At 36.7% G+C, this 18,319-nt stretch overlaps 1 protein-coding gene across 1 annotated transcript; it reads left to right on the top strand.

The window, feature by feature from the left end:
• Positions 1-6,003: 6,003 nt before the first annotated feature.
• LOC116155478 (putative olfactory receptor 5AK3) lies at positions 6,004-6,933 on the top strand. The gene has a single exon (XM_064491824.1). The coding sequence runs from the start codon at positions 6,004-6,006 to the stop codon at positions 6,931-6,933; it is 930 nt and encodes a 309-aa protein (XP_064347894.1).
• Positions 6,934-18,319: the final 11,386 nt, after the last annotated feature.

Raw genomic sequence — 18,319 nt, 5'->3', positions numbered from 1 at the left:
AAGAGGAAGGGAGAAAGGGAGGAAGGAAGGAAGGGGAGAGGTAAGAAAGAAGGAAGACAAGGAGAAAGGAAAACACAGAGGGAGAAAGGAAGGGAGAGAAGGAAGGTAATTTGTCAATAGTAGGGCAACTCTTAACAACGAAACCAGGAAGTCCCTAAAGGCAATAACACAAAAATATATTTTGTCCCCTCTGGCAGTCTGAACTCTTATACAGCAGAGAATAACTAATGAATGTTGTTTTTTCCGATTCCATTGCAGGCCCTGGAAGCTCGGGTTCTCAAGGGATCCAATATTGAGCCCTTAGGTCCCAGCTATAAACTCCCAACTGGAAGGAACCATGCAGAGAGACTTGGTGAGCAATCAGCCTCCATCATTTGCAGAAAGAGAATCTGGAGACAGCTTTGGTGTAAGTAAAACAAAGTAAATCCTATTTTTCAACATGAGACGTGTATCACTGCAGTGTGTGCAGGGAGCAGCAGAGTGAAAGGGTGAGGGTCAGTGTTCCACCATGCCTTGCCCCAAGACCAGGAGCAATCACTTCATCACTGGTGATGTAATGGAAATGCAGTGAGGTCACTCAGTTGGGCTGAGCATTGCCTAGCAAAGGACATAATCGAGCAAATAGTTGAGTGAATTAATTGATCAGTCAATCAATATTGTATGCCCTTAAATAAACATTTGCATGTGTTACTATGGCCATTCTTTGAGCACGTAATACAATATCTAGCCTTCTGCAGGCAAGTTTACCTAAGTTTGCTCACTTGCACCTTACAACATTGCAAAGCAGATTTTACATTTTCCTCTCCTTCATTTTTTAGCTTCTTATTTTGAAATAAATATACATTCATGAGAAGTTGCAAAGCTAGTACATGGAGCTCCCATATTTGATATCATCATGATCAGGGAAGGTACACTATGATTTCAATTCTTCTAAATTTATGAAGGATTTTTTATGGCTTAGGATATGATCTACTTTGGTATATATACTTCTAGCACTGGGAAAAAAAGTGTATATTCTCTTTTAGGTGGAGTGTTCAATAAATGTCTATTAGATCCTGTTGGTTGATGATGATGTTGGGTTTTCTATATCCTTGTAATTTTCAGTCTAGTTTCTCTATCAAGTGTTGAGAGAGGAGTATTGAAGTATCTGATTATAATTATGTATTTCTCCCTTCAGTTTTGTCAGTTTTTGCATCATATTTAAATAGCAGTTCTAGTCTTTGGTGCCCACACCCTAAGATTCCTATTTCTTCTCGGTAGGTTAACCCTTTTATCATTACATGTTGTCTCTCACTTGTCCTTGGTAGTTTTCTATGCTGTGAAGTCTACTTTCTCTGATATTAATGTAGCCACTCTTTCATTTTTGATTAATGTTTGCACAAGTATATATTTTTCTCTTCCTCGAAACATATATGTATCACTACATTTGAAGTAGCTTTCCGGTACACAGCAATTCAAAAGCATTTAATTGCTGTGTACAGAAACCTGCTTTGTTCTTTCCACCTGGTCAAATTCTTCCTTTTAATTGGTATTTAAAAAGTGAATCTTGGAACATAAAGAAAGAAGAGAGAGCAAAGAAAGAATAAAAATATGAGTAAAAACAGCAGACCTTCTTTCTCTTCAAGTTTCTAAATTATGTTTGACAATAAGGCAAAAACTTTAACCTTGATGAATATGATTCACAGTGTATTCCACATTTCACTCAAACTGTTAAATGTAACACCAGCTATGTACATATAATGTAAACTTTGAGTGGCAACTATTTTATAAAAAAACTATATAGATTTGCAGTAAAACCACTATAGATAAATCAAAATGAAATTCTTAAAAATGATCAAGTGACCCACACAAATGCAAACAAATTAAACCTGAAACAAAAAAGAAAACAAAATATATGATACACTTAAGACTTAGCAAATCAATGAATCCATAAAATGTAAATGGTCATCTTTATTTTTAAAACAAGAAACATTATCAATTACCACTTTTAAAAGAAAGCAAAAGTGCAGAAGTTTATAAATTTAAAAATTGAAGTTTTCTCTCATCCAATCCCACACCTATGAATAATTTAAGAATTTGAGTACTTAATCCCTAAAGACTCCACACAAAAACCAGTAGAGCTGACGAGCAAATTCAACAAAGTAGCAGGATAGAAGATTAACATACAGAAACTGTTGCATTTCTTTGCACTAACAATGAAATATCAGAAAAGGAAAGTAAAAAAAAAAAAAATCCCTTTTAAAGCCACATCAAAAAAGTTAAATACTTTGGAATAAACTTGACCAATGAGGTGAAAGACTTACACGCTGAGAACTATAAAACAGTCATAAAGGAAATTAAAGATGATTTAAAGAAATGGAAAGGTATCCCATGCTCTTGTGTTGGAAAAATAAGTATTGTTAACATGGCCATACTACCCAAAGCAATCTACAGAATTACTGTGACCCTATCAAACTACCCAGGACATTTTTCACAGAAATAGAATAAATAATGCTAAAATTTATGTGGAGTCCCAAAAGACTCAAAATTGCCAAAGCAATACTGAAGAAAAAGAATGAAGCTGGAGGAATAACTCTCCCAAACTTCAGACAATACTACAAAACTACAGTAATCAGAACACCATGGTATTAGCACAAAAAACAGACATATGGATCAATGGAACAGAATGGAGAGCCCAGAAATAAACCCACACACCTACAGTCAATATATCTTTGATGAAGGGGGCAAAATAAACAATGGAAAAAAGACAGTCTCTTCAGCAAGTGGTGTTGGAAAAGCTGGACGGCCACCTGTAAATCAATAGTTAGAACACTCCCTCACACCATACGCAAAAATATACTCAAAATGGCTCAAAGACTTAAGCATAATGCAAGATACTGTAAACCTCCTAGAAGAAAACATAGGCAAAACATTCTCTGACATAAATTTTAGCAATGATCTCCTAGGGCAGTCTACCCCGGCAATAGAAATAAAAGAAAACAAAAAGACCACCTACAGAATGGAAAAAAATTGTTTGCAAATGATGCAACTGACAAGGGCTTAACTTCCAGGATATACAAACAGCTCATACAGCTCAATAACAAGAAAACAAACAACACAATCAAAAAATGGGCAGAGGGCCTAAACAGACATTTCTCCAAAGAAGACATTGAGATGGCCAATAGACACATAAAAAGATGCTCAATAGCACTAATTATCAGAGAAATGCAAATCAAAACTACAATGAGGTATCACCTCACACTGGTCACAATGGCCATCATTAAAATATCCACAAATGATAAATACTGGAGAGGCTGTGGAGAGAAAGGAACCCTCCTACAATGCTGTTAGGATTGTAATATGGTACAGCCACTATGGAAAACTGTTGAGATTCCTCAAAAAAGTAAAAATGCACTTACTATCTGATCCAGCAATCCCACTCCTGGGCATATATATCTGGAGAAAATTCTAATTTGAAAAGGTACTTGCACACCAATGTTCATAGCAGCACTATTTACAATAGCCAAGACATGGAGGCAACCTAAATGTCCATCAACAGATGATTGGATAAGTTGTGAGATACACACACACACACACACACACGCACATACACAATGGAGTATTACTAGCCATAAAAAGAGTAATATAGTGTAATTTGCAGCAACATGGATGGACCTAGAGATTATCATATGAAGTGAAGTGAGTCAGACATAGAAAGACAAATATCGTATGATATCACTTATGTGTGGAAGCTAAAGGAATAGCACAATTAACTTATTTACGAAGCAGAAACAGGCTCAACAGACATAGAAAACAATCTTATGGTTACCAAAAGGGAAGGGGAAGAGGGATAAATTGGGAGTCTGGGATTTGTAGATACTAACTACTATGTATAAAACAGATAAACAAGGTCCTACTGTATAACACTGGGAACTATATTCAGTACTTTGTAATAGCCTATAATGAAAAAGAATATGAAAAAGTACATGTATGTATGTGTGTGTGTGTATATATATGAATTCATGTATATATATATATATATGAATCATTATGCTGTACCTCAGAAACTAATAGAATATTGTAAATAGACTATACTTCAATTTTTAAAAAAAGAGTTTGGTTACTTAAGTAAGAGTTCTTACTTAAGAGTTTGGTGTGTTTTTTTCCTGACCTTCATTCATAAATAAATAAAAAATGAAATCAAAAGAGAGAATGGGAGTGAGAGAAAATTTGGTTTTTAGAAGGGTCCACGCTGTACCTATTATTCTACAACTTTTATCATTTGATAATAATACATAGGCACTTTTTTGGTAAAAGTATATATTTATCTCACATTTTGGGACTGTGTATTGATCCATAATAAGAATGTGCTGTATCTATTTAACCCTATTTCCAAACTTTTGATTATAAACGGTGTTTTGATGAATATCATTAAATTCTAAGCAGTTCTGGGATCTCAATGTTACAGAGGAAGGAACTGAGGCTGAAAGAGGTTACACCCTTTGTCTCTATTAACTGGTAGGACAAGAATTCACCCCAGGTCTGCTGGTTTCCTTTCCACTGCCCAATGCTGAATATAAATGGAGCCTCAGAAAGACTGAGACTCAGCCTATGTTAAGCACATTCAAACTGCTCAGTAGTTGGCCATTTTCTACATATCATTCATTTGATTAGCAAATACCTTCACCTTAAATGGAACAAAGAAAGTGAGGGTATAGCTCAGTGGTAGAGTGCATGCTTAGCTTGCACAGGGTCCTGGGTTCAATCCCCAGTGCTGCCTCTAAAAATAAATAGGTAAACCAAATTACTTTCCCTTCCAAAAAAAAAAAAAAAGAGAGAGAGAGAGAAATTCAATGGAAGAAAGAACTTCACACTGAGACAGCCCACCTTTAACGTACACATTGTGTGCCATATATGGGTTGTGGGGCTTCTACTAGTTTCATTAGCTCTTGAGAAGAGGCTGATCAAACTCAAGTTGATATGGTAAATGTAGTAATAATTACCCTATCAAGATTCTCCATTAAGTGGACCCCTGATCTATTCTAGCTTCATCCTATAAGTGCTTACACCCAAAGGATGGACGCCTCCTTGAAAGGGCTGCATTTCAGCTATTTTACAGCAGATTAACCTGAGGAAGGGACTTGCACCAACTTGTTTCTCCTCAGCCCTCACTAAATGTTGAACTAAAGAGAATGGCTTCTTGTTCTCTGACAACAAAGTTATCCACCTGTGCTTACTCCAAAATATTTTAAAGAACCAGAGAAGCCCATATCAACAACAGGCTTAGTTTGCTGCATTTCTACCACTAAAGACACATTTTTAGCATCTTATATATGCAGATACACAGCTCGGCTTACAGTTACTGACATCAGGGTAAAGGAAACTCATTTAATAAACTCAAAGTGAGTTTATTAAATGAGTTTCCTTTACCCTGATATATATATATATATATGTATATATATATATATACAATGAGAGGACTCCTTGGTTTGCAAAGAACATCATCTAAAGGGAGGTGCATGGTAAACAGCAGTACAAACTTTCTGAAGCCTTCAGACATAAAATAAATCTCAAAAATTTCTCTAATTGAAAAGCTACTAATTTCAGCACCTTGAACTAGGATTAAAATGATAAATGGCTGAGAAAAACTATAGGTTACTAAAAAAGGACATGATTATGTTTGAATATTACTCTATGAAACTATAAATACCTGTTTAATATAGTGGAAATATATGTTGTTCTATATTAGAATCGCAGATATTAGACATGAGCCTACTACTTCTGTGAAAACTTCTTTATTTTGAAAATGTATCCATGGCTCACACATCACTGTTTCTATGGTGGGTTCTTATCAAGAAAATAGAAAAAAAATTGGAAAGAAATAAACGCTGTTGTGAGTGCTCACCATGAAAATCTAATTTTTAAAAAGTGACGTAAAATAAGAGCCCTTCTACTCAATAGCTCACAAAGATTTCCTTTCCTTTCTTGGTCCTCCTCTTGGTCCTTTCTAGACTTTTGATAGTCATGACACAAGGAAATAGCACCGAAGTGACTGAATTCTTTCTTCAGGGATTTGGTGCCCAACACAAGTTTCAGTATGTCCTCTTCACTGTATTTTTGGTCATCTATGTGACCACCATGGTGGGTAATAGTGGAATGATCCTACTCGTCAAGACAGATTCCAGACTTCAGACACCCATGTACTTTTTCCTACGACATTTGGCTTTTGTTGATATCTGTTACAGTTCTGCTATCACTCCCAAGATAATGCAAAACTTCATAGCTGAAAACAAATCAATATCATTCAAGGGCTGTGTCATGCAATTATTGGTTTATGCAACATTTGCAACGAGTGACTGTTACCTCCTGGCAGCTATGGCAGTGGACCGTTACGTGGCCATCTGTAACCCACTTCGCTATCCCATGGTCATGTCCCGAAGAGTCTGCATCCAATTGGTAGCTGGTTCATATGTCATGGGCACAATAAATGCTTCTGTGCACACAGGGTTTACATTTTCAGTGTTCTTCTGCAAGGGCAACACCATCAATCACTTCTTCTGCGATGTTCCTCCAATCCTTGCCCTCTCATGCTCCAACATTGACATCAACATCATGCTACTTGTAGTCTTTGTGGGATTTAACTTGATGTTCACCGTGTCAGTCGTCATCTGTTCCTACACATGTATCCTGGCTGCCATCCTCAAGATGTCTTCTACTGCAGGGAGGGAAAATGCCTTCTCCACGTGTTCCTCCCACATGACAGCAGTCACCATTTTCTATGGGACCCTCTCTTACATGTACTTACAGCCTCATTCTAAAAATTCCCAGGCGAACATGAAAGTAGCCTCTGTATTTTACAGCATTGTGATTCCCATGTTGAACCCCCTGATCTATAGTCTGAGAAATAAGGAGGTAAAAGAAGCTCTAAAAGTGATGGGGAAGAAATTCTTCTAGATTGGATCCCAAGGGTTAGAATTCAGCACACCAAAGTATGCAGTAGAGATGTTTGACCATATTTAATGTTTCTGAAATAGGGAACCTGTTCACCTCTTAAACCAATGCTACCTCCTTCAGTGGATAATTTCTTAGAATGTAATAAATATAGTGACATCTCATGGGACTAATTTTTCAGTTATATATTTTGAGAAACATCACATACTACCCATGAAGAACTGTTTTAAGCTTATTTAAAATATTAAGGAATATGTGTAGACTTTACAAAGTATAGAGTTATTACAAATATATTGTAGATATGTTCTTAAAGACTGTATTTTGCATATAATCAATATTAAAATTGAAGTTCACTGTTCCCTATCCATCTAAACAAGTTTCCTAAATTATCTATGAAGAGGCTCTTCATATGTTCTGTTCCAATTGTTGTGTAAACCAGAATGCAAAATAAACATAGTGCTTTGAAAAGCACCTTATGGCTCAGGCCATTGTACTTCCTACTTACAGCACTTGAAAACACTTACTTTTTATGTGACATTGTGACTTGTTTTTTCATTAGTTACCCTCTTTATTTTGAATCCTTCCTTTTCTTGAGGAAGTTAAGGAAACTTCTAGAAATAAAGAAACTTCTCTATTGGAGAGATAGAAAACCTAGAATGTAAGTGGATCTAAAATGGCAGTGGTCATTCATTTATGAAAGGTATACCAATCATTTTAGACCAGACAGAAAACTTTAAACTTAGAAATGAAGCGAGAAGTTCAAGAGTCCAAGAGTGCTTTGAATCAGGAAGACAAACTGTTAACAGAAAAAACTTTAGCACATGGATTGTGGGTAAGTGATGGAAATCCTCACATAAATCTAAAGCTGCCATGCTAGCTAGATGAAAGAGGAAGTTTCATATTAAAGTAATGGCAGCCAATCTAATGAACTGGCCAGAGAATGTACTGTAAGTAACAACACAGGGAGAATTGGGCAAGAAAAGAATATATTTTTTTCAAGTACATTATCCTACATAAATTCTAAGAGATGAGTTAAAATTAACCTGAAGTCAATGCAGCATGACCAGAATCTGCCCAGCAAAACTCTACCTTTAGAAAGAAAGAGATCTTGTATCCAGGGCAGATCCATGTGTCTTCAAAGATCAGGACCAGGGACAATAGCTGGAGATTCATGGAAAGTACAGAGGATTTCCTGAGACCCTGGAGGGGAAAACTGGAGACTAATGTACAGCATGGTGACTGTAGTTAAAACGCAGTGCTATATACTTGAAATTTGCTTAGAGAGTAGATTTTAAGCATTGTCACCGCAGGAAGGAGAGAAGGAAGGAAGGAAGGATAGGAAGGGAGGAGGGGGAAAGGGAGGAAAGAAGGATAGGGAGGGAGGAGGGTGGAAGGAAGAGGAAGGAAGGAAAGGAAAGAAAGAAAAGTTTAAATATGTGAGGTGATGGATATTTTGAACTTAATTGTTATGATCATTTTACTATGTATATCTATATCAAAATACCAAGTATATACCTTAAGTATATACAAATGTTATCAGTTATACCTCAAGTAAATTTGGGAGGGAGGTGATCAAGCAAAGAAGAACTTAGTGCACATTGTTAAGTCTAAGTGGCCAAATTGGAAATAGGGCACAAAATGGAGAGTTGTGTAGTACTAGGCATTGAATACCTAAGTGAAAGAAACCCCAAAAGGAAATAAACTGAATGGTAAATGGACAAAAGTAGCAAAAATCCCAGAGGCTTATGTAAGGACGAAACAGTTGATGTGGGTTCTGACACAGGAACAATTAGCAATTGTTAGCACTTGTCCAAGAGAGAGACATCCCTTCTGGCATTGTGTAGAGTAGCAGTGGTCTGATGTTACATAATCACATATGTTTCATAAATCATCAGCTGCCTTTAAGCTGTTTGGGGCCGGTCAAGACTGAGGGGAGCAGGAAATACAAACCCCCATCTTGAGTGAACCAGTATTCTGTGCATCCATTCAGGTTTTTTGTTTGTTTGTTTGTTTGGTTTGGTTTTTTTGTTTTGTTTTGTTTTGTTTTGTTTTGTTTTGTTTTGTTGCAATTTCAAACATTTACTGAGGGTAGTGTAGAATCACAGGGCACCCACAATTGAATCAGGTACTAGCAAGAGATTTAGGAAGCACCTAAATCACTAAAGAAATAATAATAATAACTTGTTGACCTAATTCCAAGGAATCACAAGGATAGAAGTAGGGCTCGTTCCCAGCCTAGAACAGCAGCCCGGGAGCCAGGGAGAACCAACTGGAAGAGTAGCTGGAGGCTGAGACAGGATGAACGCTAAGCAAATATCCACGAAGCAGAAGCCCAAAGCTCAACCGTTAAGAGGACACCCTCCTAAAAAGTGAAATTAATAAAGAGTAAAATGAAAAAAATTTTGATACACACAACAACTTGGATGAATTTCCAGGGAATTAAGCTCAGTTTAAAAAAAAAAAGCCAAACCCCAAAGTTGTACACTGTATAGTTCTAGTTATAGAACATATTTGAAATGACAAAATTATAGAAGTTGAGGACAAATGAATGGGTACCAGGGTTAGAGATGGAGTGAAGTAAGGGCTGGGTGAGGTGTAGGGTGTGTTCTAAAAGAACAATACATGGGATCCTTGTTTGCAACTGTTCAGTATCTCGACCGGGGTGATGACTATAGAAATCAGCATGGATCATAAAAATTTTTAGCAGGGGAGGGATATAGCTCAGTGAAATCCATGCACAAGGTCTTAGGTTCAATCCCCAGTACCTCCATTAAAAAATAAAGAAAGAAAAGAAAAATTTATAGAACTTATTACAAACACACACACACACAAATGAGTTTGGAGGAAACTGGAGAAATCTGAATAAAATCAGTGCAATGCATCAATGCCAATATCCTGGTTGTGATATTATACTATAGTTCTGCAAAATGTTACTATTAGTGGTATATTAGTTTTCTATTGCTGCTGTAACAAATTACCATAAAGTTTAATGGCTTAAAACAACACAGATTTATTATCTTAGAGTTCTGGAAGTCAGAAGTTCCAAATGGGTCTCTAGATCAAGTGTTAGCAGGGCTCTATTTCTTTGTGTGTAAACTAGAGGAGAATCCATTTTCCTGATTTCTTTTCAGCTTTTAGAAGCCACCTGTATTCCCTGACTTATAGCTTATTTTCTCCATCTTCAAAGCCAACATCATAGCATCTTCAGATCTCCCTCTGACTCTCACTCTTCTACCCTCCTCTTCCAATTTTAGGGATTCTTAGAAAACTCCGAGTAGTCTCTTGATCTCAAGGTCAGCTAATTCGCACCCTTCATTCTATCTGCAACCTTAGTTGCTCTTTGCCACGCAGTCTAATGGGTTTACAGATTCCAGGTGTTCGTAGATGAAGATTCTTTGGGAACTGTTACTCTGCCTATCACAGGAGGAATCTGGGCAAACTGTACAATGGATCTCCATCTGTTATTTCTTACAACTGCACATAAATCTATAATCATCTCAATAATTCAATTGTAAAATATTTCATGAAAATATTTTTAATCTATCCTGTGATTAACTTCTTTTTGAACTGTGTTGCTCATTATTTTCTCATACACACACACACATCATCTACCATCCTGAGCTTGCCCTCGGGAATAGGGGAAGTAAAGGACTTCTGTCACAGATGTCTTGCTCCTGACAGCTCTTATCTTTTCTTTAGGGCTCCCTCTTGCATGTACTTACAGTCTATATCTACCAACTCTCAAGAGTAGGGAAAACATCCTTATTGTGTGGCATTACGATTCCATGTTAAATCTCCTCATCTACTGACTATGAAATGAGGAAGTAAAAGAAGCTCTAAAATCAATAAGGATTAAGTCCTTCTTGCTTGGGCATAAATCTGACACCGAGTGCCAGAGGAATCCAAGCAGGGTGTTCTTCTGCATTAGCTGATGTCACATTGGCCATAGCAAGTCACATAGCCAACCCAGATTCAAAGAATTGGAGTCACTGACTACCACTTAATGGAAGGACCTGCAACATCACATTGAAATGATGTGCCTGCCTTGAAGGAAATAATTTGTGACCTGATTTATAACCTACCAGAACATGTTCCTGCCTGGAATAAATATTTTTTAGCCGACACCCTGATCAGGATATGATTTATACTGCCATAGGTGTGTGCATGACAAAGACTCAAATTTAATCTCTGTAAACATAATGATAATTTGTCTTTTGCTCATTATTATGTCCCCAGCATCCATTAATTAAGGAATACATTATGTGCTCATTAAGTGCTTACTAAAAGAATGAGCAAAGAATACACACAAAAATTTGACTATGGCCCCACAATGAGAAAAAAATACTAGCTACAGCCCAGTACAGCTAACTGTTCTTATAACATCTCACGTTGCATCCCAGGTTGCTGTGTCCACCAACTGTCTCTAAGACATTATGATAAAGGCTCAGTTCTTCAACCAAAATTTGAGATCAAGGAATAGCAAAGATGGCTAACTTTGTTAGTCTAGACCAAAATGGAAGAAAAGATGGTATCACATGTAAAAGTTTTGAACAAGAATGACATGGAGAAGAGAAAACTTTAAAAAGCTGGAAGACAAAGAATCTCTTCACCACCACTAGTCATGGCAAAATATACTGGTTTTTCTGCCCACTCTCCATTCTCCTCTCATTCCACACTTAAAAACCCAGTGTTATGTGGCAGGTGATGCAGCCAGATAAACAGGTACTTATTCCTAGCTTCCACTGGAGCTAGAGTGGTACGTGTCATAGTTTACGTCCCTGAGATGTGGCCTTGGGTAAAGGTAATGTATGTAGGGGTGTGTAGTGAAGAATTAACCTTATCTGAAGAAAGGTCCCAACTTTGTCTCCACCCACTGGGAAGTGACCTCAAAGACCCTGAAATGCCATCCTTAAGAGGAGTGGCTTTGTTTGCCTGGAGGCTTTGGCCACTGGACAGTCCAACAGTGTGATTTATGATCAGGGCTTTGGGATGTGCCCTATCAGCTCCAAACTCCAGAGGAAATGGGGACTAAAGGTATAACCATGAACGTGATTGAGAACTAAAGATCAGCCACATGAGCAGTGACAGAGAGCCCCAAAAGGAACTGTGGACACTGAAGGTTCAGGTGAGCTTCCTGACTTGGCCACAGTCCATGCGTACAGCCACATGTTGACACTCCAGCAGGTACTGTGTCCCCGAGGACAATGAAAGCTTCAAGTTTGGAACCTCACAGAATTTACCATCTATATATGTTTATCGAGGTGGTTATAATTTGTGTCTATTTGCTGTAATAAAATTGGAATGTATGTGTAGTGGTTTCCAGTTGTGTTCATTCAGGCTCTATTATAAATTACATAGACTGAGTGGCCTCTAAGGTACAGAAATTCTTGGCCATCTGAATTTCCTCTTTGTAAAAACGTGTGTTCAATTTTTCTACCCATTTTTTAATCAGATTGTTTGGGCATTTTTTTTTTTTTGATGTTGAGTTGTATGAGCTGTTTATATATGCTAGCTATTCACCCCTTATTGGTCGTGTCATTTGCAAATACCTTACCCATTCAGTAGATTGTCTTTTCGGCATCCTTTGCTATGCGAAAGCTTTTATGTTCAATCAGGTTCCATTTGTTTATTTTCCCTTTTGCTTCCTTTGCTAGGAAATAGATCCAAAAAAATTATAATCTTAAATTCAGATTAGCTTTGGATTTCTTTTTTCCAGATTGCCATGTCTTTTGCTGATTTGGGGGACAAGATCAATTTTCTAGACCTGAATACAACTTTATAGACATAGCAAGAATTGCTCAACCCGACTCACAACAAGAAAAAATTTTAAAGCCTTGCTCTATAACAAGGCAACACACACACAAAGTCCCTGATGACCGTAACATGATTAATTTTATTTCTCTAGAGGAAACTTAAATGTTCTTCAGCTGAAAATAACTACTAAACATTGTTTATTCCAATTCCATTACAGCCCCTGGAAGCTCAGTTTCTCAAGGGAGCAAGTATCAGTCCCTTAGTCTCCAGCTTTAAACTCTCCAGTTAGAAAGAAACATACAGAGACATTGGTGGCCATCAGCCTGTGCCAGCTGCAGAAGGAAAATCTGGATGCAGCCCCGGTGTAAGTAAAAAAAAGGCAAACCCTGTTCTTCAAAACCAGCCACATGCCCTCCCAATGTGTTCTGGAAACAGCAGAGCCAAGGGGTCAGAGACAAAGTTCTAGTAAGTTTCAGCCAAGACCGGGAGTAATCACTTCATCCCTGGTGACACAATGGAAATGGAGTGAGGGACCTGAACTGGGCTGAGTGTTGCCTGAGAAGGATGTGGATGAACAAATGATTGAAAGATTGAAAGATTGAATGAATGAATGGATGAATGAATGAATGATACTATATACCTTCAGTGTATTATTTGACTGTGTTATGATCAGTTTTGAGCTCCCATTCAGCGCCTGGCCCTGTGCTGGGAATTTTACACAAATCTCCTTGCCTTAAGTCACATCACTGCAAACCAGACTTCACTCTTACCCTTCCTTTTCTGTTTCAAAATACTTAAGGCTATTTTTAAAAGGAAAGTTGATGAAGTTTATAAATTTAAAGACTTTCTCTCCCCACTCCCATTCCCAAGGATAACCACTTGTATGTTTGGTGTGAATTCTTTCTGAGCTTTTTCGTGGGTAAGGAAAATGAGAAAAACAGAGTTGGGAGTGAAAGGAATTTTTATTTTGAAAGGGTCCACACTCTGTATATTATTCTGCAGCTTGTTCTGCTCATTTGAAAACACAACATGAGCACCGTTCATAAAACATGTATGAAAGTATATATATTCCTCATACTTTTTGGACTCTGTATTGATCCATAATACAAATCTGCTCTGACTTGTTTAACCCTATCCAAACTTCTGCTATTGTACACATTGTTACGATGAACATTATCAACTTCTCAGTAATTCTGTGATCCACATTTTGTAGAGGGTGGAATTGAGAAGAAAGGAATCTAAATCCTTTTCCTCTAAGAGATGGTGCAACCAGAATTTGAACCCAGCCATGCCTGTCTCCCTTCTACTGCACAGTGCTGGGTATAAATGAAGCTTGAGAACCTCCAGGGTTCAGTACAGGATAAGAGGTTCAAAATGCTCAGGTACTTGGCTTGACAGTGTGTGTGTCCCTTGTACTGGTTTTCCAGAGCTCTTGAAAATTGTCTCCATATGTCATACATTTTATTTTAATTCAAAAGGAATAAAATAATATGGTAAATGTCATTATCTCATAAAGATTCTAGTTTAAGTGGACACACGACCAGTGCTAGCTTCCTCTGGCAAATGCTTCCACACACTGCATGGAAGCCTCCTCGAAAGGGTTGCAGTTAATCTGTTTTACAATAAATTTAACCTGAGGAGGCAGCTCACACATACTTATTGGCCCGTGACCATCACTAAATGTTGAAAGAGAAGAATTGTTTCTTGTTCCAGCACCACAGAGTTACCCCACTCTGTTTATTTCTCAAGATGTTTGAGAGAACCAGATTGCCCACATCGCCACAGGTGGGTTTGCTGTACTCCCCACCTCTAAAGGCACCTTCTTATCCCAAACTGACCCTCCCGTCCATGGAGCTACAGCCCTGCCCGGAGTTACCCACATCAGAGTGAGGAGCCCTCTACTGAGGTTTGGGGGTGGGGTTTTGTCTTTGTGAGAAACTTCTGTCCTTCTGTCCTTGCACAATATTTAAGATGTACAAAATTTTACGTAAAAGAATTCAACCATTCATGTAGCCACCATCTAACTTCTGCACCTTACTTTTTATTACTGATTTATTTAATAGTTTATATTTTACTATATTCAAAGATGCTGCTATGGATTTTCTTATATGTATATAAGTATATTTACACGTACACATATTCATACATATATTTACATGTGTATGTAAATGTGTGTACATATCCTTGTTTACGTGGTCAAAAATTAATCTAGATTATATCCCTACAGTAAACATTCTGGACCCAGGGACATAAATGTTTAATTTTACTAGTATTTCCAAATTTGTCTCCAACATGAATATGCAAATTTACTTCTACAAAAAAAAAAAAGCGAGTCCACATTCTCCCCTAAAGTTTGCATTTTAGAGGCTGAGGACTATAAAATTATATTTCCATGCAATATTAATACATTGCCTTACCAGTGAGCTGTGTGTATATATATCCATGTATATCCATATTTCTATTGACTATTTAAGATTTTCCTTCTATAAATATTCTGATTATGTCTTTTGGGAATTTTTACCTTGGGGAAATTCGTAGAAATCACTTAAACGTACTGGATACTAATTGTTTGTCATGTATATGTGTTGCAAACAAACTCACCTGAGTAAATTTCCAGTCAGTATCTAATCTTTCCTTTTTTAAAATGTTGGTGTTTTTAAAGTTAAATTTTCAATGTTTTACATTTTGTGCACTTAAGTCTTATTTAAATTTTTTACTTCGTAGCTAAGTCATAGATATTCTGTTATGCTTTAATCTTACAACTTTACAATTTAAATCTAATTCATTTAGAATTGATAAAATGAGAAGTAGAAATATAACATAACATTTCATACATACAAGCATTTACAGCACCGTAGTTTAATGGGCCATTTTTCATTGTTGCACGTGCCACTGTTCTCATACTTGAAGCTTCAGTGCCTTGTGGGCCTGTTTCTGGGCTTTCTCACAGTTCCATTGACCTGCTTGTCTCTCCTCACACCAGTGCCACACTGTCTCTATTATTGTAGCTTTATATTAAGTTCTGATTTCTGATAGGGCAAATCCCTCCCTTTTATCCATTGAAATTCTCTTAGCTATGCTTAGCTCTTTTCTCTTCCATAATACATTTTATAAGTTTTGAAGGTGTACTTGAAATTCTCTCAAGCATTTTGCTGAAATTGCATTGAACTTATGAATTAATATGAGGGGAAATACCACATTGGTACAACTTGGTCATGACTGCTGCTGGAGAATACTTCGTCCCTACTCCTGATGTTTCTCTCCTGCAAAAAGAACTGAATCTGTGTAATCACGGCCACCCTGTCCCCATTTTATTCACTGCGTTCCTAGAAAGGTGGAGGGGCTTATCTGATTGTTAAATCTGAGAACAACCTGGCGCGCCCTGCTCTGCCCTAACCCTCAGGAGCAGGCAGGCTGTTGAAGCCCACGGGCCCCTGCATTTCAGAGGTGCTTCCCCACAGTGTGCAAGAGGGCTGCCCGCGTCACTGCCACCAAGACTGGGTGGATAAGCCTGTCTGCTTACAGTGTTCATTGGGAGCAAGCAACTTGACTAATAAGCTTGAAGTTTTCCCCCAGGTGTCTGAAGGTGATATAATGGTCTCCATATATACACGCCATCTTTTATTTCTCAACTTGTTCAAATCCTGGGAAAGGAAGAAAATAGCTTTTCACTTGGACCCTTCTTTGAAACCCTAGCAATCAGTTGTTTAATGTATTAATGAATTTGATTATTGAACGTATATTTTTAAAGCAGTTTCCATCTATATTCACAAGTGAAATTGGTTCTAGTTTTTTTCTCAGAATTTACTTAATTGGGTTTCAAGGTTGCACTTGCCTCATGAAATTAGTTGGGTAATATTTTCTTTGAGACTTACAGGAAAAGATTATATAATGCTAGACTTATCTGCTCCATAAATGTTTCGTAGTAGTTTCTGTAAAATAGTTGGGTCTAGGGTCTGTGTGTAAATTTTTAAATAACAAGTCAAATTATATAATTGTTTAAAATATTTAAGTATTTTGCACACACATACAGAGACTCACATAGAATACAGTAAGTATCTTCTTAGTCTTATTTCTTTTGTAAAAAAATAAATATTGAGAGAACACAAACATTTATCAAATTATTTGTATGATATGAAAAGTCATAATGCCACAAATAACATATGCCAGCAACGCAGTATAAAACAGGAAAAAAAAGTTTTCTTATTGCTTTTTACTCTCCTGGAAAAATAAGCTAAGGAAAGAAATGACCTTTATTCAATTATTTTTTTAAAAGAAACTGTAAGGGAAAAAATGATAGTTATTTTAAATTTAAGTATTTCATTACAAAGAGGATATCATAGACAAAATTAGTAGATGGTAGAATGTGAGAAAGATTTAAGTCAAAAACTGACAAGTGATTCAAATCTTGGATAAACATAGACCATCTGCAATCAACTCAAAAGAAAATTTTACCAAAAAAAATTAACAAGCAATTTACAAAACAATAGAATCCCAAAATTCTAGGAACATTAAATAATGATCAAATTTACTTGTAATTAAAGGGAAAAAAAAATAAAATCAGATATCACCTATTACATCTATTTTCCTGGCTAAAAAAAATTAGGAAAATACCAGTATTCACTAGGAAGTGAGGGTGTGGAATCCCCATACTCAAATAATAGGAGTGTGCACTGGTGTAGCCATTATGAAAAGTGATTTGAAAAAACTTGGTTAAATCAAATATGTGCATATGATCAGACTCAAAAAATTTGTCTGTAGGAAAATCTCCCAGAAAATTTTTCACACTGAGTTATTTGTAGTGAAGACAAATTGCTGGCCATCTGCTATCCTTCACTACGAAAGCACATAGATAAATTATGATGGATGGACACCATAGAGCAGTGCTACTCAATGTGTGGTCCATGTACCAATACCAGTCCTTGGACTCTCTGCTTTCACTGTATGATGAGACACTACTGAAAGTGAGATTGAGCATTCAAACTATCACAAAATTTTGACAATTTTGATACATTTTCACTGTTTTTGCAAAAGTATGGGGCACAACAGATCATAAATCTTACAGAGAACATTATCATTTACCATTAATACTTTGATAAACACTTCTGTGAAAGACTCTATGTGCCCATGAGTCCATCATGGCACAGAAGAGTTACTAAGCAAGGGAAAAGAATAAATGAAAAAGGATAAATGAAAATATAAAGATAATTAAGAATAAGATAATATAGAACTTCATGTGTATGCCAAGATTTTAAATATAATGATTAGTATTTTGGCAAATTAGGGTTTCTAACTGAAACATAGAGAGTATAAAAGAAAGCACAGGTAAATAAAATATGTTCTAACATGTTCCCTAATTGATATATTTATTAAATACCGTCAGTTTGCACACTGAGAACATAGCTAATGGTCCATGGCAACTTCCCCAAACTATAGATGAAAATATCTAAGTCAGGTTCAAGGTTCAGCCTTTCAACTCGAGGTCAGTTATGTCATGGAAAATATTCTCTGACTTACCTGTAAAATTAAATATACCATTTCCAATTCCATGATTAGATAAATATTCAGAATGGTCTTACATTCTCTGCTCTTCTTTCTTTGCACCTTTTCAGCTAATATTTCATCTTTGCTACCC

This window comes from Camelus dromedarius, chromosome 12 (assembly GCF_036321535.1).
Source record: "Camelus dromedarius isolate mCamDro1 chromosome 12, mCamDro1.pat, whole genome shotgun sequence".
In the NCBI taxonomy this organism is placed as follows: Eukaryota; Metazoa; Chordata; class Mammalia; order Artiodactyla; family Camelidae; genus Camelus; species Camelus dromedarius.
Note: the sequence above shows the minus strand (reverse complement) of the source record. Positions and strands in the feature narration are given on the sequence as shown.

Bases quoted from the DNA above. Each gene is read 5' to 3' on its own strand.
- LOC116155478 (XM_064491824.1), top strand. From the start codon at position 6,004: ATGACACAAGGAAATAGCACCGAAGTGACTGAATTCTTTCTTCAGGGA.